This window comes from Pinus tabuliformis, chromosome 9 (genome assembly GCF_031772625.1).
Source record: "Pinus tabuliformis cultivar Carrire ecotype Pingquan chromosome 9, CPIR1, whole genome shotgun sequence".
NCBI classification, from domain to species: domain Eukaryota; kingdom Viridiplantae; phylum Streptophyta; class Pinopsida; order Pinales; family Pinaceae; genus Pinus; species Pinus tabuliformis.
In genome coordinates, this window is record NC_142307.1 from 150,837,631 (window position 1) to 150,856,054 (window position 18,424).

An 18,424-nucleotide genomic window follows, 5' to 3' on the forward strand; every position below is an offset into this window, starting at 1 on the left:
AAACTAAATTTAATATATAAACATCCATATATTCACATTCACTTTAAATTTTAATATAATTTAACATACTATAATTTGAATAAAATTTAAATTAAAAAAATATTAAAATTATAGATAACAATGTTAAAATTATTCAATCTAGATAAAATATCAATATTTAAAAATATTAAATTTATTTGTCTATTCAAAAAAATAGAATATAAATTTTTAAATATATTAAATTTATTTATGTATTCAAAACACAAATTTACAATTTAACCAAAAATCATATATTCCAATAATAATTAAAAAAAATCCAATTCATTTAACTTTAAAGTCCTCCTTACAACTGCTTCGACTCTCTAAACCATAGGATGGAAGAGAGAGAACTCCAACCCATCAAATCAAGTATTGGGAAAAAAATTACTATAAATACAAATGTCGTAAAAAAACGAAAAAAAAATCAAAAAGTAGATTAAATTCCAACATAAAAGTGCGAGGAAGGCGAAGATAAATTGTCATAACAAATCGTCAAATGATCTCCCTCTGAGCAATTGTCGGACCACAGGCAGGAGGATCAGAGCGCTGGAATAGAAGTGTCGCAAGCTCACAGAGGTTGAGAGTTCGAATCCCGCCGGGCACGAGACAAACAAACAAGGAAATAAAATAAAGCAAGATGGATTGGGGAAATGTAACAGTGGAAGACCTGGTGGACGCCCTGCAGGAAGTGGAATGGACAGCCCCACCACGCCCGCTCAACGAATTCTTCTCGAGGTTCACAGTTCCACGAAGTTATTCCAAATGGAACAGCCGTGCCAAATGCAATCTCTACTAGTAAGTTACAAGAATAGATCTTTCAGATTTCATTCTGTTGCTTTCTTTTAGTGCAAATGATGGGCTTCACGCTGTTCGAAGCGGCGATGGCCGACCCTGTGTAATTTGAGCGTGGCTGTTTTATGGAATCGATCTTGCTCCACGGAATTCGAACTAACGACCGCGTCGTTAATGTTGCGCGGGAAAATTGATGCGACATTGTCGGTCTTGAGTTTGTTTCAGTAAATTTTTCTTGATCATAAGAATTTTGTTTTCTAAAGAAATCCATGAGATGATATTAATTCTGCATTAGGGAGGCGATGGCGACTTTTCTTCTTGTAGGCGCGCACTGAAAGCTTTCTTTCTTACCGAAGGCATAAAATGAGATCGCCGAATTCATCACTTATACCTGCAAAACCCTTATTTGTCTGATCTTTCAATGTATAATTAGGGTAAATAATGATCACGATGCTTACAAATTATCATTGGAATGGGATTTGAAAAGCGAATTATCTGAATTCGTCCACTGATCTAATTTAAAAAATCGCATAACTACGACAAATGCGAAGTTTAAATTGAATAAGACAGGATTTTAAAAATTTTAACATGGGAAATCACTCTTTTAGAACGGCAGTAAAGGGTTTGTTTGTTTGACCACTAAATTCAACCCATGTCTCTCCCTGGCGCAAGGATCAAATTCCAGTTCTGATGAATTTTGTGAAGGTAATTGGGGTTCTGCAAATGGGAAACATTGAGTAGGTGGTGAGACTTAATAAACGCAGCTAGATGACCGCGAAACCAGGACATCGCCGGTTGGTGGTTAGAAAGAATGGCCTTCACTAGACCTGTATAGACCATGTTCGTTGGTAGTCAAACCATTACATTTTGGCTCGTTTTCACTTCGTTCATTTGGATCTAGGTTCGACCTAAGTCTCCATTTGGGCCTCCTTTTCCTTGTTGCACCATATATGAAGGCGTAGGCGTTGTCTTTTTGCGACTTCTCGATATAAAATTGCTGCAAACTAGTAACTGGTGGCGGGTATATCATTGCTCATATGTTTGCCTGAACGTGTCTCTCTGAGGTGTCTCTGAGTGCATAAACGTTGGCCGCCCTTATAGCATGGTTGGTTGTCTACATTTAGTAGTATCCAAACCAATTTCTGTGAGGAGTCACGCCCCAATCTGAAATGCATGCAGTAAGCTCAAGTAAGAGAGGGATGGTTGTGCATCTTTTTCCCTTGTCATGTTTTGTGGTAAAGACGCAAGACATAAGAAATTTAAGGTAGATTTTTGGAGAAAGCCTACCACCTTCACTTCTTGTAGACAAACCAAATTTAAATCCTCAATTGAGAGACAATTTCCTTGAACCATGCTTTTTATACGGGGGTTTGTGGTTCCCATCTACTTCACAAAAGAACGTTAATGTGGCTGGGTTGAAAAAGAGGAGGTTCATCACATCCTTCGTTAGGTTCCACCCACTCTGACCTCAAAGATGTCGTGTAATACATCTGAATGGGCTTTGCTTGCATGTGCATATGTTCCCCCCTTCAAGTTCTGGAGTTGATGGTAATCTAGCTTGCCTGTTATCGTTGGGTTGGGGCTATGGGCCTTGAGCGTTGGTGTTAGCACCCTTCATTGCTTATTGTAAGGCTTATATGTGGCCTTTTGGTTAGTTGCATTTGATTCATGCTAATTGGTAGCCATTGAGCCAAGTGCCGGGTTTTAACGAGCTTGATTTACAGAGGAATTTTCTTGTCACTATTTTTTAACTTTCTTAGGGGGTGTTGGGAGCTTTTAGGGTCTGAGTATCTTGGCTGTCGAGAGCATTGTAGCCAATTATTCTTAGACAGGGGTGGAGAATTCATAGCCATCAACACATGGTCTTTGATACAATGATTAAAACTACTACAACAAAAGCATGTCTTGGAAGTTGTAATGTTAGTATAACAAATGGGTTGGTAGAGAAAATTCGTATTTATCTGTATATCAATAGACTTTTTAGGTTCTTTGGCAGATTGACCTTTGATGATTCAAATGGGGGTTTTACAACCTTTCAGGTTCATGACATATGGATACATCTATCAGTCATGCTAGGTGATCCAAAAACAACCAGAATTGGCTTAGCAGATTGCAAGAAGCTTGATCCAAATGGAATGATGAAGCTTTATTACATTTGTAGCAGAGAACCCTTTAAATGATTGAGTGAACACTACAAGGGTGTTCCTGCAGAAGTAGGGGCTGGGCTGTAGAGCTTTCATGTAAGAATTGGTTTCCCTAAAGTTAAACGTGAAATAACCTTTCATAGATTGTGGTTGTTTATATGCCAGCCATGTTAATCCGTCAACTTGCAATCATGAATCATGATAGCAGCTTGTGTTAACCTTCTTCAGAGAATTTGCAGGATCATATCAACTTAGAGAAAGGTCTTATCACGAGAGCATTGTAGCCACTTATTCTTAGAGATACAAATCAGCTTGTACCTGATGCTGTTTTCAATTATATCGGACTTACTTTCAGGAAAAATAGCATTGGGATTCATAGGGAGACGTAGCTTACTTCCTAAGCTAACTCCTGGATGCACATGTATAGATGAGATGCACCACATGAAGGTGATTTTACTGATTTTTTAAGATGAAGTATCTACTTGTGGGAGGTTGCTTGGTTAGCAAGCAAGGCATTAGGAGGTTGTTTATTTTGTAAGCAAGGCATGTGGAGGGCTGCTTGGACATCAAACAAAATGTATTTGGCCATCAATATTGAAGAGGGCTTGTTTGCAGATGCCAGGATCAGTTTACCTCATGATTTGACATTGTCATTAACAGAGAACAACAATCTTAGCCATTGGAAGTTGGCACAAGTTCCTTGCATTCTGGCAACGTGTCAGCTCTGTTTTTGAGGGTTTTTAATGAAATCTTACAACCGTTTTACCAATTAGAATTGCACCTAGCATGCTGGTTTTGTATAATATTTGTAGGAAAGGAATATGGCCATGCTTTAAGATCCCAGTAGTGCTATTTAGAAGACTGATTTTGTTTTGGGGGTTTCTTACTCAGCAAGCAAGTTTTGTTTGGAATCCAATAACTGAAGATGCTTTGATGAAAGACAAAGATTGGTTTGCTGAGTGATTACTGGGCCATTTCAGATTAGTAAGGCAGAGTGTTGTTGATGGAGATGTCGTATGGATGCTTTATATGAAGGTACCTACAAGAACAAACAACCTTATCTTCATGACTTGGTGAAGGACACTTTCTTTAAGTACAAGCAATTTAAACCTCGGACCTTGTCTTCATCCTAAATTTAGATTGGAAAGGGGTGTTGTCTAGCTTAGCAAGTAAGCATGTTTTCAGACTCCAGAGAGGCACCTCGCCATAGTTGTGTTCACCTTGCTTTTATTATAGCAATAGCAGCTTGCTCTAGTTTATTTCATTCCAGATGCTTCTCTGGGAGTTAGTTTTAGCAACTGTGAATATAACTTGGACCTTAAAGCAATGCGTGCTTCCACTAGGTGATAACCTCATCATGTTGCATAAATGATTCTAAGTTAAAGAATGGTTCTTTCATTCAAACTGTTCTGGGTTAGTTTGTGCATTAGTTTGAACTTTGTTCTATTTTGAGGAAGGGATAAACATTGTATGACAGAGATTGATTACCATGTTATTTTGGAAGATGACATCTCTTATGTCAGTGCTATTGATGCCCTCACTTAAGATTGATTTGGGTGATTACACATGAGCTACTCTTGGCAAGATTGGGGTGCTAAGGAATGTTTTCTTGTTAAATTTTCCCAACAATTTTCCCAACTGTGGTAAACTGACAAATTATTTCCTAGTAATTTCCTTGCTGTGAATTAATTTAAATTACAGCTTAGTGGATAAAATTCCCTACTAGGAATTTTAACTACTAAATAGAATAACTAGCGGAAACAAATGAAACCAATTTCACACATGCACAGAAAATATTTCTACCCTTCAAATCTGTTGTTCATTAAAATAATATCACAGCATGCAAGGGCTCATTTGCTGGGAAAATGGCCCACAGAGAAATACTGGAAAATTACAGCAATTTTAAAACCTGGTAAATCTTCCCCTGAAGAAATCCTCTCTGCACCTCAGTTGCCTGTATGGTCCTCCTGTTACCCACACAGCTTCCTGCTGCTGCTGTACCTGTATATATGGCCTACGTATGGCCTGTACTTGCTGCTTACGGTCTGCTCACAGGTGCCCAGCTACCTGCTGAACTTGCAGCTCATGTGGCCCTGTAAAACTGGCGCCTAGAAAATTTAGTATGGCCTCCACTGCTGTACATCTGTACACAGTTTCCTGCTGTCGGGTTTTCTTCACTGCTGTGTTGTTTCCTTTCATTCCTTAGCCTGAACATTGGATGAAGATCTTTTATCACCCTTGCTGTGTTCTCGTTGAATCACTGTCCTTTGAGACTCAATTACTCAATGTCACTTGTTTGTCTTGCTTCTTCACCTAGCCTTGCTTTTATAATCTTCAGTTGTGACAGAATCTCTTAACCCTAATCTCCAAAGTGATTGATGGTTGAGATTAGATCCCATCTCACTTGAGATCAACATTTGAGATTCATCTAATTCATTAAAAACCTTTACATTTCATTAGATTAAACTTACTTTTATAAAGCATTTCACTTTGATAATTCATTTATTTAAAGTGAATTACTAAGGTAAAGATGTTGGATGACTTCCACATGTCTTGACACCTAGAACTATGTGGTAATTTTTGTCCGTTACTGCAAACATCAACACTTATTACCTCAGCTTTTTTTGGGATGCTTTTCTATAGTTCACTTGTCTTATTTTGAGCAATATTTGAGCATCTTATTCCAGCTCCTTCTAGGCTTTTCATGAGGGATCTTGTCAGCACGGTGGAGGTCTATTTATTAATGGTTCAAGTAAACTGTTGCTTGGTGGACAAGGTAGCTGATTTTAGCATCACAAAAGCACTCCAAATTTGGACAGGGATGGTGATTCATTCGAATTTAAGGAAGGTGCTCCATATTGAACATTATGGTCTCAATCTTATGTGCACTTGCTTGTCTACCTAGGCTGCCCCACTTGGCCCTAAATTTAGCTTTCTTCTGTGTGCATCCTCTCTCCTATGATTGTACAAGGCTTTTTTTGAGGGGAGTAAGCTATCAATAGGTCCAAGGTCAATTATAAGAGCAGGTGAAGATTACAGGTTAGTGAAAAAATCATGGATTATTCTTGAGTCCATTTGCCTAGTCGTAGATATTTCATACTTTCTTGTCTCTTTCATGTCAAGTGATTGAATTCATTTAGAATTATTGACATGAATGTATCCAAATGACGCGAGGAAAGAAAACTTTAAATTTGACTTGTATGCCCCCATGAGTTCTTGTTGGAGTGTGTTAATCTGAGGTCATCAGACTATGTACTTGCAGCTTTGATAAATAGAGATTTTGACATTCTCTAAGTGTTCCCTAGTTCTTTTCATTTCAATATGAATGTTTTTGGAGTTAACAAGCTTTGAGTTATACTTGCCTTGTTAACTTTCTCTTATTCGTTCTCTCCCATTGGATGAAAGCTACCTGCCAAATTTGAATTAAAAGCAGCATTTAATTTGCTGTTTTTGAGGTTATAAATTGCACATCTGCAAGTATTCCTTGCAGATTTGTAAAGATTGTTTGCTATTAGAGCTTAAAATTGCAGGTTTTCAAAGCATGCTTCAGGTTTCAGTACCTTCTCTCTCTCTGTGTAGTGTTTACTTGCAGATTTGCAGACCAGTGGGTTATATTGCAGATCTGAAGTACTTTTATTGCTGATTCCGAGCAATGAAACTTAAAGCCCTTATGGAGACTTCCCTTTGATTAGTATCGGGGCTATTCCAATAAGTGGCAATTTTAGGTAATAACAAGCCACAAGGTTCCTAGGATTCCATTGTGTAAAGTTTAAACCCTCATTGTTTCTTAGAGGGCACTCCTATGAATAGTCAATCAATACACGTTTTGACAATTTAGAACAATATACATTGTATTCATCAATGAAAAATCAACATAGGGTGATAAGATATAGGTTAGACACATCACCTCATGGTACTCTTTGGGAACAAACCTCCTTGCCTTCTTTAGTGGCACTGCTGCCTCAAAATCTACAAGGCCTTGTGAGAGGCCTCACAAGGCAAAGGCCAGACCTAGTTGCATGTAATGTCCCCAAATTTTGGATTACCTGGTGAGGCGTGTTGTAATGTTTCTCGAAGGCAATTCTTAGCTGTGAAACTGCGCTGAGAAACCAACTCAACCAGTCTTTAGGTTCAAGCTGGCCCTCGAACCAGAGGGGGCTCCCTCAAGTGTTATGGGGCTTTTAATGTTGTTCACTGTCACTAAACAACAACCTATGAAGCACAATGGCCAGATCTAGGGTTTGTTGTATAGCTGGTTGCTGATGAGTCACAAATCTTTGCTTAACAAGTAAAGCCCTCTCTTGCAGAGGCCTTATCAAAGTGCCAGTGTTCAGCTATTGCAGAATAACATAACTTGAAAGGTTTTGATGGAGGAATGGAGGAGAAATTAGAGAATTAGATATCCTCCCTCAATACCTAACCATCTAATAAGAGCAGAAACGTGTAGAAGAATCTCTACAGTAAAACATCAATACATTTAAGCATAGCATAGAAGCAACAATCTAGTGATTTCTGGGTAGCCAATTAAACAAATTGTTTAATCTTTTACTCAGTGTAAAACATAACTTTGCTAGGGATGTCGGGGAGGCTGATACTCAGCCCAACCCTTCCCAATGTCCTACACTACCTCAAAAATATGCAGAAAATATTATGTAGTCATAGGCAAACACTTGCAAATACACAAGTTCTGTCATACACTGGAGCCATAAACCTTTGATTAAAAACTTTGTAATAGGAAACTTTACAAAAATATGAGGGTCTTTCTGGGCTCAAAAGCCAACCCTTGTTTGTTACAAATCAAAGAATATATAACAATTACATCTCAAAGCTATCACTAGCTTTTTCTGGAAATAAAATCAAATAATAAACTAAAATAAAACTAAATCTAGAAATTGATTGCATAATGTCTCGAATTTTTCAACTGCTTGAGTCAAATTCCTTGGATTTGGAATAATCCTCTGCTGCTGAAAATGTGAATATGCAGATCTTGAGGCACAAGATATGCTCAAATGACCCTATATTGCTGATTTCCTGCCATTTGTCTTTCAACTGATAATTTTGTGCCTTAAAATCTGGGGTTATTAAAGCTCTCCCTGAAGATCTGTCAACTTCCCTTCAAACCTGGAACTGCTAATTTCATTTTCCACTTATCTGTTAACTTTGATCCATGAGATCTCCTGTTCTTGATCTGATTCTCGAACCCTGAATAGACTACTGACTGCTGGGTTTTTTGCTTGAAATCTAGAAGGTGTTGAAACTGTCTCCACAAAATTTGACAACTATCCTTTAAGCATGGCCAACACTGACACCTGTGTTCTTCATTTATCCGTTTACCGTCCATGGTCAAAACATTGTTTAATTTACCTTGGAAACTTAATCTTGGAAAAAACCATTAAATAATGCCTTTCGTATGGTGGGTTCACTCAAATTTCGATGCTATTTTCTGGTTTGTCTTCTTTAAACTCTCCAGTAAAAGATTTGTTAGAAGGAAATGCCTAATACCTCCTTGGACAATCCCTGGTTGAAGTAATTTATTTACCAAGGCAATTGTAAGCAATGTAAGAATAGTACTGGAATGATGGATAGAAGGATTTGCCTTTTTCCAGCACCGTTTATTAAAAACGTTGCAAACATTATAAATGGCAACATTAGTAGACAGGTAACTGTACTTGCCAAAAGAGAAGCACACTCTGCCTTAATGCCTGCTTAATTGACCCAAATGACCTCCCACAGAGAGAGAGTCTTCTCAAACGTATGCTCTCTTCCTCATTACCTTGTTTGTTATCATTGGTAATGAACAGAGAATGTGATTGTGAATGGCCTTTGTGAAATTGGAAACTGAATCTTTCTCCACATGATATTGTCTTCATTTTTGCAGATGCATTCCCTCAAGTATTCGACATTTGCATAGATTTTTATAGCAGCAAAATGTAGAAAATCAATACAAAGACAAATTTTATAATCGTCTGCCCTTTCTGGTTGCTTCCTCAACTATTGTTGAATTGTATACAGGAAGCTGTATGCGATGTAATTGCAACCTGTCACAAATCTTTCAGAACTAATGAAGACACTCCAGCCAGTGGTAAACAAATACCTCCTTGGCTGACCACAAAAGACATACTGAAAACGCCATTCAAATCCATGCAAGTTTTTGGCCTTCAAGAGAATATCCTGACAAATCTGAAGTATTTGTCGACTAATAGCATTTAGATTCTCATTTCATACAGTCTCAATGAAAACTGAAACAATACTTCTTTTTGGAATTTAAATAATATTTACTCCAAGCGAGCAAGTAGCAGCAGCAAAGCTATATATGGCACCAATCACATCCCCTTCTCAGCAACCAAATATCTAGAATAGAAACCCATACAAAACTGTCCAATCATGCTGACAATCAACTGTGAAAAGATCAGGCCATCATTTATGCACTCCATTTGTTGCCTTCATGACTGTAACAAATTGACTAGAATTCTCCACCGGAAAGATTCAACTGCAAAATTTGAGCTAACTCTCCTTTCTTGTTTGCCTTTATCATATCTAGAATTTGCACTTGGTCCATGAGAAGGTGTTGCCTGGCAATGAAAAATAACAGCTTCTACCTCTCCCAAATATTCATGGAATGCTGCTTGTAAATGCAATAATTGGAAATTAGGCTTCAATGCTATCGCGTTTGAAAGTTCTGCAATTGAAGACAGAATCCTTTTTTTGTAGCAGATAATAGAGTATTTGAACAAGGACTTTAGATGTACATTCTTGACACAATTCCTCCACATTCTCTGGATGCTGTACAACAATAGACATCATATGAAAAATTGGAGCAGCAAGTAAAGTTGTCAGTGAAGATAGACTAGGTTCTGATTGTCACTTCAATTGAGATGATAGAGGAGGAAAAATGCAACTCTTTCTTGGAAGAAATTCTGAAATAGTGCAAAGCTGCTTGGAAAATGTAACTGTCCCTTATAAAAATGTATGTTTGGGTGCCAGAAAATAAACCCTTGTAAACGTAACCAGCTGAAACAATTGATGTGAAATTAATATCAGTCAATATCATATCTAAAACACCCTTTGAAACAACAGTTCCAAATCTCATGGTTATTCCTCTCTGCTCCGTCGTTGCCCTCATCGAAATGATAAAAATATGTTGAATTGTGGGCACAAACAAGGATAGAGTAATATAAACACTAAATAGCAAGGGATATAATCCACAGAAATGGAGCTTTAAAATTTTGTGCTAAAACCCCTGCAGTAGTGCTCATGCTCTTTGTGCTCTTATTTAAGTTTCCTCACTTCTTTGTCGAGCAATTTTTACTCATTTATATCCTTTGAACTTAACTCATTAATCGTTCTCAATCACTCAAGATTTCTGCTGTAATGCTCCGTAATTTGCCTCAATTACTCCAACGATCTCATTGCTGGAGATTCTGCTCAATTTCAATTTTGGAAATCGCTCCTTTTGTAGAATGTTTTATAACCCAAATGATTGTGATAGACAAGCATTCCCCCAACGATAAATTGTCCCCCATTTTGCAGAGTTTGTGTTAAAGGAACAACCAAAGAATCTGCGCTAGGTGTAAACTTGTTGGCAGATGAACATACACAGCATTCACAGAATGGTCATCCAGAACCTGTCATAACTGCCACACAATTTTACTTCTGGAGACAATTTGTTAGTAGAATCAAAGGCCGCTTCTTTTCTTGGAGATTTGGGGCCAATTGCATGTATTAATGAATTGGGTGCCAAAACTTCCATTCTGGCAATTTTTCCTGCTATATGTGTTTCTTAAAAACATTGTGTCATCACCATGACGATCCTGATGTCATAGACACATGGTCTATTATGACAAACACAAACACCTGTTTCCCAATCAATTAAAATCCCATAGAAATTGACAGCATTAAGTTTGTGGTATGAAGGATAAAATAAGTGGTATGCGGAGGGGGGTCATGACAGTAAATGGTTTTCAACTTGGGGGGAGGTGGGGGTGCGCAATCATTATAATGCTGCCACGTATGAAAACACAGTTTGGGGAAAACCGACAATTGCGCAACCCCCTCTTTCATTAAACTTTGAAAAGCAAAAGGGTTGTGCAATTTAATCTCATTCGTCAAATTTTTAAACGCCAAGCCCATTGTTAAAAACAACATGCATTTTAATTCTGTGCATTTCCACATATCGGCACACTCTTCTCATACTTGAAAACTTTGCAAATGGGTAAGAATGCCGATAAGGCCCTATTGTAGCCGCTACAACACCCTCCAAAATTTGACATGCATCCAAATTTCAGAGCTTTCTTTGTTTTTTTCCCCTGATGGTTGCAAACACTTGGGCTCATTCCATGAGCTCTTGTCGAGTCTTTACACCCTTTTTGCTTGACTGACCATTTGTCGCCTTTTGGCATGTTGATTGCTATGTCATGCTTGTGAGCTTGTTTTGACAATTTTGAAGATTTGCCTTTGTGTGCATGAGTTGTTTTTGCTCTGTGAACATCGGTCGTACTCACACACAAAGTTACAAGCACTGTCGCGCAAGTGTCGTCACGGTCGTTGGAAGATCTATTTCAAGTGTTGCACTTGTCGCTCTTAACCTTTAAGTCAGTGTCACTGAGTACATGTTTGTTTTGTTGGTTTGAGGTGTCTTGTCGTCGAGTCATGCTAAGTGTGTGATCACAATGTCATGTATGGACAAGTTCACTTGCTCTCACACTTAGCCATTTTTCTGGAAAATCTTTCAACTGGACAAGCCTCCTTTAACTAGACCTTGACTGAGCTGCACTGCGCAGTCTCAGCCAGTGTTTTAAAAAACGGCCGGCTCGGAACCGAATCGACCGAATTGGTCCGAGCTAGACCCTCTAGTTGTGACCCGACCTAGGAAACAGTTTAGTCGGTCGGGTTAATATCGAGCCGGCCGGGTTGTCTAACAACTTGGCCGACTCGGTATTAATCCGGTCGGTTCGGCCGAGTCCGTATTAACTCGGCCGGGTTGGAAACAACGACCCAATAACCTGTAAAAAACAACGATTTTTTTTTTAAATGGTTATTTTGGGGGACTCCAAACCGATTATTTTTTTTGTTTATTTTGTCTTTGGGGTCCATTCCCCTCTCCTAAACCCTACTTAACCCACCCAACTTCTCTCATTTCCTCACAACCATCTCATGCATTTGAGTGAGAATTTCAGTGAGAGTTTGTGAGGAGTTGTTGAGTTTGTTTTTGGAGCAGCAGTGAGGAGTCTTGGGCAAGCATTGTTGCTGGAGTGAGGAGCTTCTTGGGCAGCCATTTGGAGCAGCATTTGCCATTGCGGAGTTGGTTTCTTGGAGCAACCTGGAGGAGGCAGTTTGTGCCTGGAGGTGTTTTTTTCACTTGTAAAAATATGTTTTTGCTTATTAAATTTTATGTGAAAATCTGGAAATTGAAAAGAGTGTTTTTTGTGAAAGAAATGAACATTGAACCAATGTTTTTTTTGTTTGTTTTCATTTTCAGATTTTTGCTTTCATTTCCAAGTCAAAAAATGGCACCTAGAGTGAAAGATGCTGCTTGGGCATATGTTGAAATGGTTGATAGTCAAATGCATTGCAAATTTTGCCACAGGAAAATTAAGGAAGGTCCTGGAGGCATTAATAGGCTGAAACAACACTTGGCGGGGATTAGAGGCCAAATTACTCCGTGTACCTCACCAAAATTTGGGGAGATTAGGAAGGATTTGTTAGCCAGCTTTGAGAAGTTTAAAAAAGATAAGGTTAGGCAAAAAGAGTTAGAGACTGAAATTGGGAGGAAGAGGAATAAACAAAAAATGCTAGCTACCAACCCCCATTTTGATTTTGAGGGTTCTTCGTCTATCCCTTGTACTGATGCATCCAACCCCTTTCGATATGTTCCTCCCTCTTTTGAGTTTATTCAAGAAAAGGGAAAGGGTAAAATGAAAAAGGGTGATATGAATATCAAAAGTTATTTCATTCCCAGTCCCTCCTCTCCATCATATGCACATGGTCCTCAAGCTAGTAGAAGTCATATGCAGCCCACTTTAGATGACCATTGGAAGAAAAAATTGAGGGAGACTGCTTGTGATTACATAGCTAGATGGTGGTATGATGCTGATATCCCCTTCAATGCTTCCCATTCACCATATTGTGAGCCTATGTTTGATGCCATACATGCTGCTGGAAAAGGCTTCAAGGGCCTTATTATGCATGAGCTAAGGGGGTATCGTTTGTAGAAAGAAATTTCCTCCATTAATGAGTATTTGAAAGATTTCAAGGACTCATGGGCAAGAACAAGATGTACCATCATGTCAGATGGATGGACTGATCAAAGAAACAGTACCATCATAAACTTTCTTATTTTCTGCCCACAGGGAACCATGTTTCTAAAATCAGTTGATGCATCTGATAAGGTAAAAGATGGACAATTGTTGTTTCAGCTATTGGATGAGGTTGTTGAGGAGGTGGGGTTGGCTAATGTTGTTCAAGTCATCACAGATATGCCTCTAACTATGTTCTTGCTGGTAAATTGTTAGAGGAAAAACACAGAACCATCTTTTGGACCCCATGTGCTGCACATTGCATAGACCTCATGCTTGAGGATATTGGCAAATTAGATTGGGTCAAAAAAACTGTAGATCATGCCAAAAGCATAACAAAATTTATCTATAATCATTCATGGATTTTGAGCCTAATGAGGAAACATACAGGGGGCAGGGATATTATTAGGCTTGCCATCACTAGATTTGCTACTCATTTTTTGACATTGCAATCTATGCTTTCACAACATAGAAACTTGCAAAAGGTTTTTTCTAGTGAAGAATGGAATCAAAGTCAGTGGTCTCACAAACTAGAAGGCAAAAAATTGAAAAAGAAAGTTAATGAAGAAATATTTTGGAGAAAGGCAGCAGAGATTGTGAAGCTTGCTGAGTCACTAGTTAAGGTGTTGTAGTTGGTGGATGGGGAAAGATTGGCTATAGTCTTCATTTATGAGGTTATGGATTGAGCAAAGGAACAAATAAAGAGGGCATACAAGGATAAAGTGGCTAAGTATGGGCCCATTTGGGCAATCATCGATGAAAGATGAAACAATCAACTCCATCGCCCTATACATGCAGCTGGGTATTTTTTGAACCCACGGTATCATTATAAAGCTAAGGCAATAGGAGCTTTGAGGGGGGAGGTTAGAGATGGATTGATTGATTGCATTGATCGTATGATCCCAATGGAGTGTGATCAGCTAGAGATACATCGACAGGTCACAACCTTCAGCACTTCCTTAGGTACCTTTGGGAAGAACCTAACAAAGATTGCAAGGGAAGCAAATGAGCCAGGTAAACAAAAATTTCAATTTTCAAATTCTTAATACTTATTTTGTTAAATCGTTTATAATTTGAAAGTTGGATATAATTTGTAATTTTGTTGCGCTAACTCATTACACTGCTATGTTTTTTGCAGCACAATGGTGGGAGGCTTTTGGTAGCCATTGTCCTGAATTGTAGAAGTTTGCAATTCGTATTTTGAGTCAAACTTGCAGTGCTACTGGGTGTGAGCACAATTGGTCTGGCTTTGAGAGGATGCACACAAAGAAGAGAGATCGTTTGGATAAAAAACGGTTAAATGATCTAGTATATGTCCAATACAACCTCCGACTCAGGCACAACCAATTGTTGAACAAAAGACCTGATTCAGATCCCATTGTGTTGGAAGACATTGATCTAACATCAGATTGGGTAGTGGAGAGTCATCCAGCAGAGTTTGCTTCTGATGAGGATATGGATTATGAATTACAGACGATAGCATCACTCGAACATAATGTTCAGTGGAATGCAGATCCTGATCCACTTATACCAGCCTCACCCTCAGAGCCAGCAAGTCCTCTAGTTGCAGGCGCTTCCTCTGCTTAGCCACGACAAAAGTGCATATCTCGTCTATCTCAGCTTGCGGTTGCTGCACAATCTGCTAGTGCTACCACTTCTATAGTTGCAGTTGGAGATGATGATGAGGAGGAGCCATGGGGCCCCCTGTCTGACTCTAATCCAGAGATTGATCCACATGATCTCGGCTCCTCTAGTAGTAGCCAGTAGTACTAGTCAGAGTTTGCTTTTGTTGTAGAGGCCATTTCTAGCCTTCATGTGTTTTTGTTTTGATCTCTATATCATGATCATGTATGTATTGGACAGTGCACTGGGTGCCATTTTGATATAATGGATATATTCATGAGCCTACTTTGATCATATGTTGTCTTCTATCTATATTTTAATGTTGTGTGTTTGGAAACATAAATGAAAATCTTTAAAATTATATTTTTTTATAAAAAAATAAATATTTAATGTATTTTTTACAACGATCGAGTCATTGAAATTGAGCCGACCTAGTTGATACGGAGTTGAAGTTTTAAAACATTGGTCTTAGCTCTTAGTGACCCTGCTCTGCTGCCCAAAACTGCATAGAGCTTGAGGCTGTCCTCCGGGGTAGCCTGCACTGCGCAATCCTAGAAGTGAGCAAGCCAACTGTCTCCTAGAACTGCGTAGAAGTTGTCTCCAAGTCTGATCCAATTTGCGCTTCTCGCAAGACCACTCATTAAGACTCCCTATGGTCTACCGGAAAATCTGAAGTGCACTGTAACCCGGGGCTGCATTGCTCCCCAAAACTGCGCAGAAGTTGCCCAGCTACCTACCCTGCACTGTTAAGTCCCTATAATACTAGTGATTCCCCCATTACGATTGTCATTGTAGCCCCTTATTGTTATTGTTGTGCTCCCCATATTGTTATTATTGTGTCCCATAGAAGCCCACTATTGTTATTTTTGTGCCCTTATATTATTGTTGTTATGTCAGCTTTGATTATATTGTGACCCCTTAGACTCCTATATATAGAAATGAGGTTTTGTCATTTGAATTATCCAAGAATTGTTCATTTGTGTAATGTCAAGGAGGTTTCCCCCTTGAAGATGCTTATTTTGAAGTCGTTGATCTATCTTTTCTTCTATTTTGTGAGTTGGTTGCATAACATTTGGTATCAGAGCTTTGAATTCTAGGGTTTCGCTGCTTCAAACAGGTCATCGTGGCATTTTCGTTTTAACTTTTTTTCTATGAAGCTTTAAAAGCTGAAAAAACCCATTTGAGACGAAATCATGATCAACGCAGTGGCCGTATTTCAGACTGTTTCTCGTTATATTTTCGGAGATATGAACTGAGGAAGTTAGGGTTTTTTCAGGATCCCGAATTCCATCTCAAACAGGTGGCCTTAGGAAAATCGTCATAACTTTCTCTCTGAGCATCATATTTAAATTTTGTAAAAAGTGACAAAAAGATGACGCTCTGTAGTTTTTTTGGTATTGTTTTCAGGGCCTAAGGTCAAACCAGTGACACGTGGCACTTTGCACAAGTTCGCTCTACTAAACCAATCTATAATCAAGTCATTGTGGGAGATTGGACATAACTCTTTCTTGGAAAATCCAATCTTGATCAGACTTGTGGCGTTGGAAAGAGGACTCAGAGGGCTACCGCAGGACGAAATTTTAGACCTTGGAAATCTGAAATTACAGAGATACAATAGATTCAATATCGAGCTCCTACAAAGCGAAAAAATGTGTGTAGTCTTTTTAAAAAATTACATAAGTTTTGTTTGAAAAATTAGTTTGAAGTAATTAAAAGGGCATATTGAAGAAAATTATCATTAGTTGATGCCCTGAAGAAAGGAAATGGTAACACCTAGTAAGCAACCCGAAAGCTCTACTATGACACATGACGAAGAGGAGGAAATGCAACAAATTTCACCCTCACAAAAAGTAACAGAAGTTAAGATGGATGGTTTGTAGAATGGCATCAATGGTATGAAAAACAACATTGAAGATTTGAAGAAAGACATGGAATGAAGGTTTGACAAAGTTGTTACAAATAAGGCTTCCCAATGGCGAAAAGGCAGTAGAGTAATTCATGATGAGAACAAAAGAAATGTTAATCATGATTTGAAGAATGACAACATTAAAGATTTGAAGCAAGACGTTGAAGGTTTGACAAAGTTGCTACAATAAAGGCTTCCTAATGGTGAAAAGGTAGTTGAGGAAACTCATGATGAGAGCAAAAGAAATGTTAATCATGATTTCATAGACTCTTAATGTTGGAATGAAGACCCACCACGTTTCAAAGATCGATATGAGGAAGTTTGATGGCAAGGATCCTGTAACATGGATATTATAGATGGAACAATATTTCAATCTTCATAATGTGCAAAACACACAAAAGGTATGCATTACAACTTTATATTTCGAACCCAATCAGTTTATATGGTATCGATGACTTTGCTCTCATAAACAAATTCTTGCTTGGTCAATTTTTATGGAGGAAAGATAGCACATTATGAGGATACAAAGAGAAACACCTTTAGCCAATTGATAAATCTCAAACAAAAGAGTTCAATGGTGGAGTACATTGAGGAATTCCAAAAATTGAAGAGCATAGGATTGATGTGTTCATAGGGACTTTAAAGGATAACATCCAAAATGAGGTTTGCCTTTGGGGACCTGATTCATTGGAGAAGGCATTCAGGTTGGCAAGAAAAATTGAAAGAAAAATTATGGCAACAAGGAAGCCTACCACTCACAACTATAAAGATGAAAGTGTTGTTGCCCCTAGCCTTCCACAACCTACAAGGTTGACACCACAACAATTGGAAGAAAAAAGAGCAAAAGGGCTTTGTTACAGTTGTGATAGCAAATACACTAAAGGTCATAAGTGTGTTGAAAAGAAATTATTATACATAGATTGTGAAGAGGAGGAAGAAAATGAACAAGAAACATTAAAATAAGAGGATATACACCAGGAATCAACCCTAGAGAAAGAAGAATTGAATCCAACCATAACTTGTAATGCATTGACAGGAATTATCACTCCTCAAACTCTGAAGATAGAAGGACATATCAAGAAGAAGAAGGTAATAGTGTTGATTGATTCGGGTATTAATTGATTCAGGTAGCACCCATAATTTTATTCATTGTAAGATAGTCAAAGAATTGAATTGCTTCCTATATATCCAACACTAGAGTGCCAAATGATGGTTGCAAATGGAGGAACCATAAATTGCTCTGGAAAGTGCCATAATATCAAGCTATTCATGGGAGAATATGTATTGAATAGTCCTATGCTTTCTATTCCAATGGATGGTGTTGATGTTGTACTAGGAGTCCAATGGCTACAATCTTTGGGTACGATAACTTTTAATTTTCAAGAACTTTTCTTGAATTTTTTTGGGGAAGGAAAGGAAGTTGAATTAAGTGGTATCGCAGGGAAACTAGGAAAGATAATAAGCTCTAACAGCATGACAAAGCTTCTAAAGAAAGAACAACGGGAAGTAATTGCACAATTATGTTCATTTGAAGTTCCCACATTGAAATCATATATTTCTCCAGATCTCCAAAAAGTCTTGGACGATCATTCCAAGGTGATTGAGACTCCCAAAGGCCTCCCACCTATTCGTGATCATGATCATGG

At 38.3% G+C, this 18,424-nt stretch overlaps 1 protein-coding gene across 1 annotated transcript in view; it reads left to right on the plus strand.

The window, feature by feature from the left end:
- The first annotated feature begins 461 nt into the window (after nt 1-461).
- LOC149147567 (PRA1 family protein A1-like) overlaps nt 462-18,424 on the plus strand; it is a 161,086-nt gene continuing 143,123 nt past the window's right edge. Inside the window, exon 1 of the mRNA XM_089439298.1 lies at nt 462-813. Within this exon, the coding sequence (XP_089295424.1) occupies nt 656-813 (158 nt within the window). The 5' untranslated portion in view covers nt 462-655. The remainder of the gene's footprint in view (nt 814-18,424) is intronic.